At 33.7% G+C, this 18940-nt stretch overlaps 1 protein-coding gene across 8 annotated transcripts in view; it reads right to left on the bottom strand.

The window, feature by feature from the left end:
- Positions 1–431: 431 nt before the first annotated feature.
- Positions 432–18940, bottom strand: part of LOC6582879 (poly(rC)-binding protein 3) — a 115030-nt gene continuing 96521 nt past the window's right edge. For 3 of the 8 annotated variants that reach the window (XM_032731723.2, XM_032731722.2, XM_032731724.2), the window contains 9 exons: positions 12976–13032; positions 12774–12890; positions 12433–12526; positions 12167–12330; positions 11744–11863; positions 8700–8840; positions 5635–5719; positions 5271–5538; positions 1793–3884 (listed from right to left, as the gene is read on the bottom strand). In XM_032731723.2, the coding sequence (XP_032587614.1) occupies positions 3140–3884; positions 5271–5538; positions 5635–5719; positions 8700–8840; positions 11744–11863; positions 12167–12330; positions 12433–12526; positions 12774–12890; positions 12976–13032 (1791 nt within the window). In that variant the 3' untranslated portion in view covers positions 1793–3139. Of the gene's footprint in view, positions 795–1792; positions 3885–5270; positions 5539–5634; positions 5720–8699; positions 8841–11743; positions 11864–12166; positions 12331–12432; positions 12527–12773; positions 12891–12975; positions 13033–18940 lie in introns of those variants that run through there. The other 5 variants (XM_032731725.2, XM_015162638.3, XM_002008526.4 and 2 more) reach the window with 5 other exon arrangements.

Raw genomic sequence — 18940 nt, 5'->3', positions numbered from 1 at the left:
GGCTTAAAATTTAACTGCATTTAGAAATTTGCTTTAATTTTTTACTGCATTTTGTTGGTTAATTAATTATTATCTTTATTTTGTTTTCATTTGTTTGTTTTTATTTATTTTTTCTGCTTTGTTGCATTTTGTCTTCATTTTGACTAAGCTTAGAATTAATTGCTGTTCTGTTCTTACTATGAGGGCGCAGCGCCCCAAAAACGGTTTAAACATAATGTTCATTTATATTTCATCTTCATCATCTTAAATTTTTGCATTTAAACTTAATAAAAAATATCATAATTAATAAGAATCAATGAATAAATATAACGTTTATGTATGCTTACACGTCTGTGTGTTTGTGTGTGTATGAGTGTATGTGTGTGTGAGTGTGTGTGTGTGAGTGTGTGTGTGTAATGTGTTTATATGACGATTGATGATTGTTTTAATGCTTATTCTTGTGATTTGACCCTGTCATATGATTTATTTTATGTTTTTCTTTTGTTTTTGTTTTTCTTATTGCTTATAATATAACATTTGACATTCGTTCCCAATATGCCGCATTCCGATGTTGGCTACGTTTGCTGCGGCTCCATTCGATTTCTTTTTTTGTTGCATTTTATTATTGTGTTTATATTATTTTAATGTTTTTGTTGTTTTTTTTTCTGTTTTGCTTATATTTTTCTTTTATATATTTTGTTGTTTGTTGTAGTTGTTGTTTTTGCTGCACTTAGTGTATGGGCGTTTTAACAATTGCACTGGGCGCAATATAATGATAGCCAGGTATGGGCAGTCCAGCGGTCTCCATTGATATTCTGCAAATTAGGAAATAGATATTAGTTCAATATTGTCATTTAGGCTTAAAGCAATGCATTTGTATAATATTATATTTAAATGTTAAATGTTATGCCTGAAATACCTACAAAATTTCTTTCTCTTTACCCATTCCAATTCAGCTTTTGCTTAAATTTCAATAAAACATTTCTAAAATATAATGAAAATGTTTTCGTTTTAGTATATCTTCATTTTTATTACAAACGCAGTTTTTCATTATAATTTTTGTTGATTGCATATAAATATGTTTTGCTTGTTTTGTTTTTCTTTTTTTTTTTTTACTAAGAATCGCGACTAAGGGTAAAAAGCGATTTGCTTTTAAAAATTGGTAAATGTGTGTGTATTTTATTATGTTTTCATTTTCATTCCTCTTTCAATGTATCTATGCAATGAGAAGTTTAGTCTAGAAGTACATTCAATAGAAGAATTTTTATCGCAATTTATTGGTTTTTATTTCTTTCTGTTTTTCGACTCCAACTACTTTGTATAAATGTCGTATATACGAGTATGTATTTTAGGTGTATGTATATATATTTAAATATAAGTTTGTATGTTATGTTTCGTATGCGTGTACATGATTTGGTTATAAAATCGTAAGCCCGCTTAGCTTAAAATAAATCTATTACAATTTGTGTCATTTTCACTTAGTAAATAATAAAAAATCCTTATATCGTATATGCATGTATATGTTTTGTGTAAAGAGGAGAGAAATTTCAATTTCCAAATACTTTTTTTCATTCAACAATCTTTTCACTTAATTTTCACCAATTAAAAAATATTTTGGTTCACAATACAATACAAAATCATAATTATATGGTTATAATAATAATAATAATAATAAGAGTAATAACAAATGTGCGATCGTATATTAAATACAATACAATAATTTAGAAAATATAAAATTATGACTTAAAAACAATTTGATGTGACTTCAAGTCCAATACATAATAATAACGTTTGCCGTCTCGTTCTCTCATTGTTTTCTCTCTCTCTCTCTCTTTCCCTTTCTACAAAGTTCACGCTTAACATTTACGAGTTCATATACTTTCCTCGCTGCCTACAGTTGGCTTCTAGATTATTTTTTAAGTGTGATTTCTATTCAAAAAGTTTTTTTTTCTTTTTAGTATTTTTAAGCTTTTGTACGCTCGTTTGCGTGGATTGCGTCAATTAGAGCGAATTGGTCCATAAAAGTCGTCGTGCCAAATTCTTTTGAGCACAATGCATTGGAATTTTTTTTTTAAATTTAATTTTTAAATTAGTTCTTAATTTCCATTTTTCACATACAATTTTTTTTTTTCTAATTTAAATTTTCGTACAACTTCTTAAAGAAGTTTTCTCTGTTTCTCTCGACACATGGCTGAGGATGGGGAGCTTTATACTTAAGAGCTAGAGCGTAAAATACATTTAGAGCTTAGTTACTAATTGAATAATTAGAGAAAATATGAATAATAATAATAGTTAATCGTAGAGATATATTGGAGAATGTATGTATAAAGGTTTATGGGGATTAGATGACATAGATTTGATATATGTTACAGTGAATGTTAATTAAAGGGTCGAAGGATAATATATATATATGCTTGTATAATGCTAAACCTGTGTTATCGATATTCGATAGTCAGCGATTTTCACTCGGCTGCTCTGTCCCCGATGTCTAATTTGGCAAATTCTATTATGTATGTTCGTATGTCCGATGTAGCTACTACATATAAAAAGGGAATAGGGCGCCAAAAGAACTATATAACATCTAATAGAAGAAAGGGTCCTCACGCTGCATTACGCATTTCACTTGGTCAAAGTTTTGATTACAATACTTGGGGCTAGTTTCATGATTTGTTGCTTGTTTCATTTCCTTGACTATATTCGATACACAAATTTGTTCAAGAGCTTGATCCAATCCAATATGGTGTATATATAATATATATTTTGCGTAATATTTGTTTTCAAAAAACATTGATAAATATATATATGTATATGACAATTTATATATTGCCTGAACTACAAACTAATTTGGATAATGTTGCAATTGGGCTTTCAACTAACTTATATCAAAATTGTCTTCAAATTGCAAATAGTTTTACAATCTTCTTTTTTTTTTTATACATTAGTTTGAAATCTGTATTACTAGAGTAAAATTCTTCGAGAATTTGTAAACTCTAAAGCTGTCGCAACGCTATAATAAACGTATTAAGAACTAGAAGAAGCTACTACCAAAACTCGCACTAAATTAGAAAATTATTACGCATTACTTATTTTTGTTTTTGTTTTTCTTTTTTTTTTTTTTTCTTTGTCTACTTTTTGGGCTGCGCGACTATTTGGCCTACCCCTAGTAGGGATTGAACTTGTTGCGCGCCTTTTCCGACTCGACGCCTGCCTCGGCCTGATGCTGCCGGAAGCGCGAGGTCGCATAGTGACCCTTGGCACGGTTCACGCCCGTGGTCTGGACCGGCGGACCGCCGGGCGTGCTATTGCCATTGCTGCCCAGCGAGGTCAGGCTGAGCAGATCCAAGGCGCTTAGGTTGGATAGGGCGGTGAGTGCGCCCGGTTTGGTCAGCAGCTGCAAGGCGGAGGCTAATGGACTGCCGCCCAAAGCAGCAGCAGCAGCTGCTGTTGTTGTATTTATGCCCAAAGTTACGGCGTTGCTGTTGCCGTTGTTGTTGTTGCTGCTGATATTGTTGTTGTTGTTGTTGGTGCTGTTCTGTGTGCCATTTGTGACATAATTGGCGGCGCTGCTGCTGCCATTGCTGCTGGCCGAGCTGTTGCTATTGTTGCTGCTGGCGCTGTTGCTGCCGTTGACGTTCACATTGCTGCTGCTGTTGCTGCTGTTGTTGTTGCTGTTGTTGCTATTGAGCGACAAGCAACTGTTGCCATTGACACCGCCAGCAACGACTGCTGCTGCTGCTGCGGCTGCTGCTGCTGCTGCCGCCGCCGCTGCTGTTGTTGTTGTTGTCGTTGCTGTTGTAGCTGCACCACCAGCACCAGCAGCGGCAACACCACCAACAGCTGCCGCCAGCCCAGCAGTGCCATTCTGTGCTGCCTGATCCTGAAGATTGGCCTTCTGCAGTTCAACGCTGTGGATGAGGTACACAGAGAGATAGATAGAGAGAGAAAGAAAGAGAAAGGAACTTATGGGATATTTTTGATTTTTTTTTTTTCTTTTGTTCAAAACATTTTTTTTTTTTTTTTGTGATTTTGTGGAATTGAGTTGGTCATTTCTTTAAATTTTTTTTTGAATTGCTTTAGTGTTTTGTTATGCAAAAAAGGTTAAGGAGGTTTTTGTGTGGAGGAACGGTACGGAGTTAACGGATAGATAGCAAAGCTCTAAAGAGAGCTTTTTTTGGGCGCTATGTTTTGGTTTGTTGATGGTTTGGGAGCGGCGTTCAAAAAAATGGATGTTAGGAGTAGAAAACTTGTTTATTTGACTTGTTGTAGTTGTTGTTGTTTGGGCTTGGACCGAAAAAACAGTATTTAAAAGTTTGCAGGATTATAAAAAACTTGATTTTTGGTGGGAATTTTGGTTAAGTTTAGTTTGTTGCGGGTTGGGGAGAGAGGAGCATAGTTTTTATATTTTTTTGGTAAAATATATATTTAGGTTGATGGGTTGAACTGCGGCTTCTTCATATTTTTTTATTTTTTTTTTTTTTATTATTTTTTTTTTTTAGTATTTTGAAGTACCAATTTGTTTTCAGTTCCAGCTGCGTTTAGATTTTGCGTGTGTGTGCGAGAGAGTGCGACGCGTGACGTTGTTTTAGTTGAGATGCTGTCCATTTAGCTCCTGCTCCTCCTCCTCCAAATCGACTGCTGAGCTGAGTTTATATCATATACATTGTTATACTAGATGCTAGGTTATATATATTTTTATATAGAATTAAACGTTTGTTTTTGTATTGGTTTGTTTTTTTTTTTTTTGTTTATTTATTTTTTTAGTTTTGTTTTTAATAGATTGGTCTGTAAAACTAGAGTTTAGAGTTTAGCTGGTGCTGAATTGATTTAGATTATTGCTTGTTTTATTATATTGTCTATGTATGAAATTGTGCATTACATTTCAGTAGATTTTGGAGCTACAAAGATGAGACATAAGCAGTTAGGTGCTGAATGCGGGCTTACGACTTATACTTATAGAGAGTAGAGTAGAGAGTTCAATTGAGTACTGAGCTTAAGCTTAAGTTAACAAGAGTTTGAACGCGCTGCCCCAAAACTGCTCTGCATAGTTTAAGACTCTATCAAAAAGAGATGACTGAGAGACCGAGACGACCGATACAACCGATACGACCGACGACCTCCTTAGACCTTGTTTTCTCACTTTGTCAATTTGCAAATCAATTCGACAAAATTTTCATTTAGACAACAAACATACATACATACATACATAGAGACAATCATACACAAATTTAGATTTGATATACATAGATAATTTTTTTTTTTTTTTTTTTTTTTTTTTTGCATTTCAAACTCACCTCATGTTGATTAAGTATTGGGCCAATGCCACAGAATCCGGATTACCGCTTATGGTGATGGTGCGATCGGTATTGCCGCCCTCGCGCTCCTCACAGTTGGAGATGCGTATCATTGCGCCGGAGATCTGACGTATTTCGGCAATTTTGGTGCCGCCCTTGCCAATGATGCAGCCAATCAAATCATTCGAGACTGTCATCTCATGCTGCTGCTGCTGTGCCCGATTCGCATTGGCCGTGCGCAGCTGCGAGCCAGCCAAGGCAGCCAGAGCTAAAGCAATTAACAATAATAAATGAGAGAAGAAAGTAAAAACAATTTTCATACGTTAATTCGGCATTATCCCATTGTAGTATATCATGGACTTACCTGTGTGATTTATGCCACCGGTGCTGGCGGGCGTCATGCCGGCCAGGCCCAAGGCAGCCAAACTGGCCAAAGGATTCTTGGCAACCTGTTGGGAAGGCAACCCGACATTAAAATCAATATTCACATACTGCTTATCTGATTCAGTTTGTTATTATTATTATTATGATTATGTTCTTGATAGAGGAAGTAGTATATATATTATATAAGTATATTGAGAGAGATATGGGCACAGAATTAGTCTCATGTTTTGGTTTGGTTTTAGTACACAACATTTTCTTTTGGTATAGTAGAGTATTAACTTGGCTGGGGTAACACAACACAACGCGCGTACAGCAAAAAAAAAAAAAAAAAAATCATAAAATAAATACAAATATACAACTTAAATAAAACCAACTCAAACAATAAATATACATAGAATATTTATATTTTATATAGAAAATAAATGCATCAAAAGCAAAACCAAACAGAAAAAAAAAACAATTTTGTTTACATTATTAGACAAATATTATTAACATTTTTATACAGGTTAGAAAAAACATGTTAAATTTATGTTCAAGTGAGTGTGATTGAGTGTCTGTGTGTGTGTGTGTATGTAAATGAGTGTTTGTTTGAGTTTAATTTGTTTGTGAAAGTATATGAGAATTATATTTTGTGGCAAATTCTAATCTTTAAAAGCTCTACGCAATATACAGAAATAGAGACAGAGAGTATGAAAATACAGTTATTTTTATAATATTTCTAATAAAACGTTTTGATTTTTTAAATATATTAATAGAGTAGTATATATACAAATGTGTTCATGAAAATAGTTTTGCTGCACTACACAAAATATAAATCGATAGAAACTTAAAGTAAATTTTCCAATGAAAAAGAAAAAATTGCCCACTTTTTGTTTAGAGTAGAATGCAAAGAGATTTCTATTTAAATTTCTATATCTTTGCTCATATTTCATTTGTTTACAGAGATAACTTAAAGAGATGCATGAATAAGCGAACTTCTATAGAAATAGTTATCAGTGTAGGAAGATTATCTATATAATCGTAGGCACTTAACAAAATTAATTATAAATATTAAATATTTTATTTTTTTAACTGACTGAAGTTTATTGAATTTTCATCTTCATTTTATTCAAGACTATGATTTTCATGAACACATAAATATACTATAAGAAGAGCAATATACTGCAAAAGCTAATCAGAATATAAAGAGTAAAGGCAGTAAGAACTTGAACTTGACCTCATAGCTAAATATTTAAGTTACCAAATAATACCCTAAATATTTGCTAAAATTATAATTACAAAAGTATAATAATTTCTTTCCACTCTGACCTATTTGAATGACCTATAGGCTGTCAGTGCTCTTTCTTTTTATACAATTTTCCTGCATCCTGTATGAAATTACAATACCGAACCCTTAACCCCATTCCATTCATAGCATCTAGGGCATCAATAACCTAAAATTCTAGCCTAAAACAAATAGTTTTTCTTGTTCTCTTTTGCTCAACTTCAACTTTTCAAAAACTTGCATATTCATAGGCATCGAGAGATTTGCATCCACAACACCTACAGCAAATAAGACACACACGCACAGATATATGCAGCATGTGCATGTACATATATGCATTATATATATACAACATATACGTCTATACATATATATATTTTTTATGTATATATGAGCAGGGTTGGGTTAGACACGCGCTTTGTAAATTAATCAAATCAAATGCAAACTTTTGTAAATAATGAATGAATGAAAGTTGCACAGATATAACTACATATATATCTATATAAATACATATATATATATACAAATGCAACTAGGGGAAAATATAAGCCGAAAAAAAAAAAAACTGAAGGGTAGAAAAATCATCAAATATTGAAATGAAATGTTTGTGTGTAAAGCTGTGTGTCTCTGAAATCTACATATATGTATATCATATATTTAGTATATAAAAACTTTGTGTGTGTGTGTGTTTTTTAAATCAAATATTTATCTAACGCACAAACAAATGTAACATGCTCGATGCTTCACTGTATGAAGAATAAAAAAACAGCAATATTTTTTGCTTTTGCATTTTTACAAATGGAAATGAACTTGCAACTCAATAACAAGAGGGAATTTGGCTGAGAGACGGAGGCGGGTGCGGGTGCAGGGGCGTGGTCGGTCGTCATAGAAAGTAGCGTTTGGCATATTAAATAAACATATCTTGTTGCAGCAAAAAAAAAAAATATATATAACAAGAAAAGGAAACAAATGGAAACAATTCACAAATGATGCTGCAACCAAGTTTTGTGTCATCATAAAAATGCATTTGATGGGTTGTTCGGAGCACTCTCCCGAGTGGCGGGATTTTTAGTGTGGCTCAACTAAAAGGGAAACAAAATGGGAGCAAAAGCAAAAATAAACAAACGAAAAAAAAGAATATAGTAAGTAACCCACAACAACTTTGTGATCCAACAGTTGCTTGGGGATGAGGCGCATATGGGGACACATGGGGACACACATAACGTTAATGTTATTGAAATGTGTCCTGACCACACAGTTGCTGCAACACGGGCATCGTAAAAGAAATGGCAGAGGTAGTAAAGGTACAACTACAGCAACACAAACTACATATATATAGAGAGAGAGGCTGGTTGGCTAGCTGCTGGGTGGGAGGGTACTAGAGGGGGGGTAACACAACTACAGACTGTGTGTGTGTGTGGGGTGAGATGTACAGAGGAGCAGGAGCATACATACGATACACGGAGTAACAACAAACAGCAATGCACAAACACAACGGTATAACAGAGGGGGGCAGGAGCTGTCAGGGGCGGGGTTTGGTTCGTACAGGTTGATGTACAGCTAGAGGGTACATAGTTCAAATACAGCAACACATGCCAAAAAAGAATCAAATGCTGTCCTGGCTCGCAAGCTTCGACTTTTTTTTTCAGGATATGTATGTTTCATTTTCATTTTGATTTTGATTTTGATTTGCTTTGTATTATTTTTTGCCGATTTATTTGGAATTGTTGTTATTGGTATTTGGTATTTGTTGTTGTATTTTCGGATCAATCAAAACTCACATCGGGCATTTGCTGTAGGTGATGGTGGTGTGCTGGTACCGCTCCTGGTAAATGTGCCCCCTTTAACAAAGGATCCGCTAAGCCTGAAATACCAGCATGTAGACCACCGGTAGCCAAAGCAAGTGGAAATACTGGACAGGTCTAATAGTATTACATTTTTTTAATTCGATTTTTTTTTTTTCGATATTGTGTTCGTGGAATTTGAAGGTATTTTTTATTTGTTGTTGTTGTTGTTTTGCAAAAGTTTTCAAAGAAGAAAAAAGTAGAAGAACAAAAGTTGATTTACCAAACATAAATTTTGAGCTCAAATATCTGTTGTTTAATTTTTTTTTTTATATATATTTATATATAATTCAAATAGAAAGCTTATAAAATATATATATGTGAATATATATTCCTCTAAAGCATTTTAGTTGGAAGCTTGCATAGATTCTCGTTCATTGGGACGGAGAAAAAGCTTTTGTAGGTCGAAGAGAGAGTGAACAAAAAAAAGTAGAGTGTGCAGAGTTTTGGTGTAAACGAAGGCAGTTCATGAATTTTAATATATGACAAAAGTTTGGAGTTTTGGTAATTTATTGCAGAAAAAATAATAATTATAATACAAATGATAAACACAACTAAGAGAACAAACTAACAGAGGAGTGGGCAAACGATTTTGGGTCGGAATACTGTTGCCAGATCGGGTTAGCAAACCGTGAATGGATACTAAAAGTACTTGATGAGCGAAGGTCAATAAGTTAGTCGCAGTTAGCTGTCAATTTAGTGCCCAAATATAATCATAAATTATTTAAGGCACAGGTGCACACCCAGGTGCCATACTAACTTATGCTCTTTGTGTACCTAATTGACAACCGCTGGACCGCGACTATTGACTGGGATTATTCATTCAACACTACACGCCGCATTAAGCTAAAAACCAACACCGACAATAACCAAGGGCGGGTAAATAGAGAGAGAGAGAGAGAGAGAGATAAAGAGAGAACGAGAGCGAGAGATGGTATAACTATTTTGTTTGAATTATTGTTTTTGTTTGCGGACATTAATTGAATTTGAAGTGACAACAAAAACTTTTTGTTTAGTTTGCAAACTATATTTGTTTGGCACAAAGTGGCTGGCGAGGGCTTAGAGGGATTGTTGTTGCTGTTGCTGCAAATTTTGGACGGGGGAATCAAAGAGATATACACGATATAGATATATACTATATATATTTTGTATATACGGACGAGAGTAGAGTTGAGTGATGTGAGGGCTCGGGCAGGACGATATTTGAATAGTATGTTGTTGCAGTTGCTAATTGTATTATTATTGTTGTTGTTGTATTATGTTAAATGTTGTATAATATACGTATACATATACATACATACATACATATATGCAAACATATATATATGCATATGCATATTTAAAACACCTCTAAGGTATCAGCATTTTATGAGCCGACACATAAATTATTCTAGCTGCTGCTGTTGTTGTTGTTGTTGTTTTTGGTGATTAAAATTGTCGCGGAAATGGGATTTTGTTGTTTTGGCAAATGAACTTAACATTTTAATATATCTGTATGTAAGTATTTACTACACAAAAATTAAGAGTATTAAGTTTTGTATATATATTAAAAATATATTATACCGAAAATAAACGTAGGATAAATAGAGCAAAATTTGATTTTTTTTTTTTTTTTTTTTTAATTTTTTTGGGTTTATCAGTTGAAATACTTTTAGTAATTGTTTATCACTCAAAAGGTTTGTTGTGCTTCTTGTTTATGGGGTATATTTATATATATGTGTATTATTATTATTATTATTTTTTGTTTAATATATTATAGAGCTAGTGTAGTTTGAACATACTTCTCCACACGCTGCACGCGAGCCCTCGATTCGATTACAACACACACAGAGATACAGAGAGAGTAGAGAGAGTGACTGAGATAGATGAGAAACCCATTCTTTTAGTTTTGTGTGTGGTTGTGAGACTAGTGAAGCCCCCGCACAAAAACTCACTCGGTTGTAGAACCCTAAAACCAATGATTCCAAAAGTGCGGCCGCCCCCTTTTCCAAAAAAAAAAGGGCAGACACGACGCACTTGACGAAATCGAGCCAGAGAGAGAGCTGACACTCTCATTACAAGCTCTTAACCTGAGAGAAGAGAGTGCGAAAGAAACTAAAAAAAGAACACAAAAAAAATTATGTAAAAATTTATTTAAAAATATTATTAGATATATTTATTAATCAATATTTTCTTTTAGTTGCTGCTGTAAATGATTGAAATTAGTTCTTTGATTTTCGGAGGGGGCCACCTTTTGGACATTTGAAAATTGACTGGGTTCAACAATACAAGAGATATAAATATGTGAATATGAGCGCAAAGAAACGGTAATCGACTGGGTGTAATAAGTGGACAAAGAGCACCCACAGTCGGACAGAATCCAACTGAGGGCTCTGCGGGACATTTCAGAGAACTGCGATGAGAGTGGGTTACAAGTCGGTTCGGCTCTAGACAGCTGCCAAGGTTCAAGGGATTGTTTGATAAAAGTTTGTGGATAACAAAGATAGAGAGATAGAAAGAGAGAAAGAGAGAGGTGCAAATAATAAAAAGGTATTCTAAACGAGCATTGGATATAATTATAATTAGAGTGGATGAACAAACTAAAGACTCTTGTTTTATACACAAAGATAGGCATAGAGAGAGAAATGTACATAAAATCAATTGAGTTAAGAGTTGAGGCAAACGGTTTTGTTTCTTGACGCGCATAGTGGTAGGTAAACCAAAGTAGTTATAATAGCCAAAAATAAAGAAATTATTTATAGATAATATAGACAACAGAAATGTTATTTAGCTTATGAAAAGAATGGCAATATAAAAGTAAATGAATATTGGATTACGATGTAGTTGGAAACAGTTAAAATATATAGAAATTAAGATAGATATATAGAAAGATTCGGCAGTAACTAGCTATAGAATGCGGCGTTATATTTGATCTCTTCAAGTAGATCATAAAAGACGGCTTAGACTAGACATAAATAAATTCTAGGCACTGTTTAACATACCTCTTGTGTGGGCACCGCATAATTGCCCTGTATGGTAAAGGCCTGTCCGTTGGCCAGGATAACGGGTCCAGTTACTTGCGGCTTTGGTCGATACGGTATGGTAGCACCGCGTGGCGGGGACTGTTTAGGGGGAAGGAGAAAATATATTAGTTTGTGAAGTTGAATGTTGAGAATAACTACAAACTAAATCATTTGTAATACTTCTTAAAAGTATTATGCATCTATCTGACCATAGATGGCGCCACAACTTGCTCTGTGCTCACAATAAAATGGAAATGTGATTAATTTCATCACTAGATTACAAGAATTACCCATTTCAATTCATGTTCAATTATTTCAAGGTATAGCAATCGAATCATAGCGCTATCCGCCTATAGATGGCGCCACCTGTCACTTTATTCACTTTAGCTTTGTCCAACTTACCTCCAACATGACAAGACATATCTGATAGATGCATTGGGTTATCTGCTCAGCGCTGCCACTCAAAGTAACCGCACGCTCCGTGGAGTTTGGCAACATTTCGCTGGCCACCTGTATGGAGCAGCCTGTGGTTTGGCGTATTTCCTTAATCTTTGAGCCACTCTTTCCTACATGTCACAGCGCATTAGCATAATAGAGAGAGAGGGAAAGAGGGAACAATTTCACATTTCGTTTCTTTATACATATTTAATTTATGTGTCCATACACACCAATTAACGATCCACATTGACTGGCGGGCACAATCAATCGAATGGGTATTTGAGTTTTACCAACTTTGCCAACATCATTGAACTGCGAGCACCACTGAAACGGGTTTCAAGTTAGTAATGTGAAGCGTGAGCTTATTTCAAGAATTGAGTACAACAAACACCATTCTGCCAAAGACTTTCTCTAGCCAAACTGCGATTGTTTGGCAGTACTCTCATATATTATACTATATACTTAATATACATATATCGTGTTTGTTGTATTAATTATTGTGTGTGTGTTTTTCTGTCTTATGCAATCGACTGTGCGGCTGGGCAGCCGTTTCAATCTAGCGCACACATACCTCTTCAAATTTCTTTGTAATTAGCGTAAATGCCGAGAAGATTGCATTTGTTGTGCCAGATACCGTTACAATGCGTTCCGGGCATGAGCCATCCGAAATGTTAATTTTGGCACCAGACTGTAAAGATTTATAGGCGGTTAGATAAATATAATGTAAAGTGAGTTGTTTCTTTTTTTTTTTTTTTTTTTTTGTCTATGCTTACCTCTTCGCGAAATCTGTTGACAATTTCACCCTTTTTACCAATAATACTACCAACTTCCTGTAAAGAGAGAGAGAGAGAAAAGATATTGTATTATTATGAGAAATAGGCATTTTTCAATATGTAATATATTTTAAGAACTTCTAGATCGACAAATTTATGTTATCCAAAAAAACAAATACTTATACCATATAAGCTAGTAGATTAAATATTTATATTTATGTAATGCGCAGTCATGAATTCTTAATTTAACATTATTATATAATTTATTACGTTATATATTATTTATATTATTATTATTATTAGACATTACAATAGCCTTACGATCCTTTAAAATTGTATATTCAAATTTATATCTAATTTGTGAAATTCTTTTTTATTTAATAAAAATTAAAATCTAGTTGTAAAGAATAAATAAATAAATTTCTTTATATCTTACATAAGATCATTTTATAGTGTATTTAAAATCAATCTATTTCCTGCAATAATTATTATTTATTTCTGTATTATTATTTATAATATTATTTATTTAGTAATATTTTTTATTATTACTCATTTATTATTATTACTTATTGATTATCTCTTCTGTATAAAATATGCTCATATAGAGTGCTATACAAGACTCTCCATTACTTGGCTCAGTTCACATATGTTTTTCAGTTTATTTCATTTTCTATTTTATTTTGCCAGCAACTGCTTCAGCGATGTGCAAATTCGATTAAATATTAAGTGATATTATAGCAAGTGTAAATGTATGCGTGTATACCTCTCTTTTCCACTCTATCTCTCCCTCTCTTTCTCTGTGTGTGTAACTACTTTTGCATATTTAAGTGACACAGAAAGCGATTCACATGCAAACCAAAACCAGAGCTCCAATCGTGGCCCCTCGCCACCCCCCGCATCCACACACGTACAGAAATTGACGCTCGTAATGAAATTTGCGGGCAACGCGTTTTACGCGTTTTAATTGATTGTAAATATATGGCATAGCCGCAAGGGTGCACACACATACACAGACACTCATATATATCTGTATATCTATATGTATCTGCATCTATGGAGCAGCACTTCACTCTGGTCTAATTGGCCGTCCTGCAAAAGTATTGAAACAATTTTGCTACTCACTGAAACTTGAACAAGTTGTGCACACAGCAATCAATAACTGCAAAAATATATATATATAAATACATACATACATACTTATAGAAAACGAAATAACCAAACAACAAGAAAAATAACAGAATATCGAGAAATAAATCACATTAATTACACAGCAGCTGTCAACTCCACTCGTGTATCTATGGAAACGTGTTGGAAATTTTCAACTTTGCCGAAAATTTTTCTATTTTATTTTTTCTTTATCTCGTTTTGCGTTTATTGAAAATTGCGTTTTGTTTAAAGGCATTTATTAAAAAATGCATTTTAATTGGAATTTAAGCCAGAATGCGCTTGATTGACACTTATATCATACTCAATTTTAAATATCAATTAAAACTGCAGTCACAATTCAATTCGATGCGAGGCATCACGGCTCAGCCAACAACCGTTTTAGGCCAATTAAAATAATTTTAGGCTGTTCTATGACAGTTTACTAATTAATACCGGAATGCCATTAATCTTACAAAGTAAACGTCAATACATTGAGAGATCGAAATAACTGACGTGAATTGCAACCGATTAGCATTAGGCAAATATTCGATTAATGCAAATGCTAATTCAAAGACCCCTTGGCTATGTCTAATGCGGTTTTCTGGACATTACGAGTGTGGACTTGAGAGTAGACCATTGCAAGTTTATGAAGATTATGACAAGAGCTTACGGGAATGCATTAATTATAATGTAAATCTAGTCTAGTAAGTAATCAATGAAAATTATGAAATATCAATTACAGTGGCATTAATTTACTTTATGAACGATAACGACATATTTTATTTATTTTATATAGCAAAATATATACTAAGCATGAAATGAATTTTCATTTTCTTGAATAATTTGAGTTTATTAATTCTTGAAATTCTCAGTCTTTTATATTTTGTATTCTCTCGAAAAGCTAACAAAACAATTTAGAAATATATTTTTGTATGCTTTGTTATATTTTTAAATGTATTAAATTCTTTTTAAATATAATTTAAAAAATTATAATTATAATAAAATAAATTATATTAAATTATAAAAAATAATATTAATAAAAAATAACGATATTTAAATGAATTACATTATATTTAATTATTTCACTGTTTAATTGTATTTTTTTTTTTTTTTTTAAGATGAAAAATACATTTAATAATTTCAAATGAATATATATTTTATTAACAGCATTCGGCATCTCGGTCTATGAGACCACCTACACAAAACTCCACTGCTCGCTTTTTATGTCAATTTAATCTTCGTATGCTCAGCTGCACTCAGCGCACAGTGAGCGAGCACAGTTAAAATGAGCATAGGGAATATGAAGCCAATGGGAGCGACACTCCCAGTCTAACAAATGCAACTCCAAATGCTGCTCGTAAAACTAACTGCAAACACTGCTCCTATAACTCCAGAATTCAAGTCGCTCGCTCAAACTACGTATAGTTTTGGTTTCTATAGAATTTTCTGATTTAAAAATAAATAAATATAATACATGATTTACAATCTTGTTTTGTTTCAGGACTCTGCAACTTAGGTTCGGTCAGCTATTGTATCATTTGCAAATATATATTATGCTATACATATTGGTGCCCTTTTAAATATATTTTCTTTAGCAAAATAATATTTAAGTCACTTTTTTTTCGCACTTTAAGGATTTAGTACAACAATCTTTGTTAACCTTCAAACAGCGCAGTTTATGCGGCTGTCGCAAAGTTTATCTCAATATCTAAAAGCCTATCCATGGCCACGCACACACACACACACAGGTACATCTCTACATACACACAGACACACACACATGCTTAGACAATGCAAGGTATAAGTATTTTGGGCATTTTGCCAGTCTGTCACAAAATGCAGAAGCAAAAGCAATAAAAGTATGATATTGTCGCCCCCTCCCCCTTCCCCTTCCCTTCCCATCCCTGCCACCTCAGCCAACTCAACTGAATCTATGCAAAAATTATACTTGTCTTGGCTTTTGTCGCTGATGGCTTTGGTTTGCTTTTGTGGGCCATTTTGCATTTGGCATTTTTGCCAGCTACTTGTGCACATTCATATATAATATTTATGCCCATGGTGCTAGGCTAAATGGCCGAAATATTTATTAGACACAAATGTCAGAAGGAATTGCCATAATTATTAGCATGATTATGGGTCTATGCGTTTATTGCGTTCTTATGCTTGTCTGCACTCAAGACAAATTTTGACGGCGCTCGATAATTTATGGGGGGCCTTCTCTAGCAATAAGCATTCAAGCTCACACACACACAAACACACACAGAGGCACAGACACAAAGTGTATTTCTCATATTTGAAGTAGCCTAAGCCAATGGCTATTAAGTTTGATGTGCTGCTCATTAGCGACGGATGCTCATCATCATTAATGCGCTCTGGTCAAAATGCGGCCATTACCTCCACGTTCATCGCCCCCTTCACCAACCGCTTCCGCCCCTCCGCCCGCACTGTCAGCTTTTTCCTTCTGTCTCAGTCTCCTGCATATCAATTGCCATTTGCGGCTTAGAAGCTTACGCAATTTGCATAAATCTGTATGGGTCAAGTGATCAGCTTTAGACATTTCATATTCCTATACAATACACACACACACTCACACACACATGCATGCATGCATACATGTATACAGATGAAATCTCTGCACTTTCACTTGATTGCATTTTGCAACTGCTGCTCCTTTTGCTAAATGCCGGACAAATTTCTCCACAAAGTACACCGCACCACACCGCACCACACAGACAGCAGCAACAGCACCACCACCGTCAGCACCACACATTTTACATGGCAGCAATTAAATGCTAAAATTTTGCACTTCCAACATTTGCAAGCAACCCATGCATCGATTTGTATGCAAAAATTCACTTTTGCGGTTGTGAATTCAAAATTTTGCATGTCATTTCATGTTTTTGTTGTCGTCATGTATGTGTGCGTCGGTGTCCGTATCTGTGTATGTGTGCTATAAAATATGCATGGAGGAAGTGGCTAAAAACGAAACATTGTGCACATTACTGTGGTCCACTACATGCATTCACGCACACGCACACACACACACACACGTACGCACACACTTGGACATCAGCTTCGCCAGCTTCGAACAAAAGATGCAGATTTTTGTTTATGATTATCGATTGCTAGCAAATATTTTGAGCTGAAATTCATTCAGTTGGAAATATATAGAAAAACAAATGGTAGACCGAACTGCAAATGTATATCATTTGAATTTATTTTTTAATTACTTAAAATGACTTTAATGCACTTTATCTATAGTATATTGTGTATTGGAATTTCCATTGAAATTAACAAGAAAAGAAAATGGTTTTCCAAGCAGTTGTATAGGAGATTATTGAATTGCACTTTCATTATAGTTAAAACCTAATGAGATGAAAACTAGCAATAGAAAGGATTTTCAAAGGCATAAATTGTTAATGAAATGAATATTTAAAATGAAAAAATTGATTTTAAATATTCATATCAATTTTTAAAATACATATTTGTGGTATACTTTTTTATTTTATTGATATTTGTTTAGATAATATATTATGGATATTTGTTTATATACTTTTTTGGGTATCTCTTTAAATATCAGTTTTAATATTTTTTTTAATCAATTGAATTTTAATATACCAACAAAATTGCTATAAAAACTATTACAAACATATATGTGGAAATCGATTTACATAATAATTAAATATATTTATTTACAAATGTTTATTGAAATTAATTCGCTTTGAATATTATGGAAATCGTGGCAGTTTTTAATTTTATATCAGTATAAAATATTTCCATTTACTATTTATGATATTGAGAAGTCTATCAGTGCCTCTACATGCATTTCGACATTTGTTTTCAGGCAATTAGTAATGCTTGGAAAGAGACGAAGTGCAACTGTTGTTGCTGTTACTGTTATTTTAATCAAATTAAAAATGCGACCTGCTGCGACTTGTGAAAAATTGTAATAGCTGTTGCAGCTGTTGTTGTTATTGTTGTTGTTGCATTGCCCTTGCAAATTGTAAATTATTTAATTGTACAGTTTGCACTTTTCTGTTTTCATTTCAAGTGCCAGGAGCAGTCGCTGAAACAAGCAGCAGGGCGACAAATGCGCAGCATGATTTATTAAAACAGAAAAAGAAAAAAAAAATTATATATATATGTATATATCAGAAAAGGGCAAGAGAGGTGGGGACCAACGCGTTGCACACACATGTGTGCACCAGCAGCAGCAGTAGTTTTTCGTGCAACAAGCTGTGCACACACGCACACACACACACACACAAGCACATATGTTGCCAGTACATTTGCGCCTCGGCCCCTGCCAGCAGTTGTCACATTGCATTTTCCAACATTTTGTTGCACAGTGTTTTCATTTTTTTTTTTTTTTTTTTTTTGTATTTTTTGTCTTGCAATTTTTCTTGAACGGTCTCCATAAATGGTTCTCACGGTTGGGCAATTGTTTTTATTTTATTTTTTTTTGTAACTTACTACAACATGCAATGCATTTATTAAAGTATTTTTTTGTTTCGTTCATTTTGGTAAATATTTTAAACAATTTTCAACATAGAGACAAATTTTTTAAGCTGCCACCAACGCAGCAGCAGAAATTTTGCACGCTCAGCATGATTGCCAGATAACTACAGCTATATCTATGTATACATATACATATATGTACATATATATATATATATCTGTACATTTCTATATATTGTTTTGCTTTGTGTCTAAGCTGTCTGTATTTCGTCTGTTTCTTCCTTCTTCTCTTCTTCTACTTGTTCTTTCTACTGCTCTACTAACATCAAAATTGTATGTGGTGGCTTGGCGCTCTTTGTTT

This window comes from Drosophila mojavensis, unplaced genomic scaffold (genome assembly GCF_018153725.1).
Source record: "Drosophila mojavensis isolate 15081-1352.22 unplaced genomic scaffold, ASM1815372v1 contig_74, whole genome shotgun sequence".
In the NCBI taxonomy this organism is placed as follows: domain Eukaryota; kingdom Metazoa; phylum Arthropoda; class Insecta; order Diptera; family Drosophilidae; genus Drosophila; species Drosophila mojavensis.
This window is presented reverse-complemented; position numbering and strand designations above follow the sequence as displayed.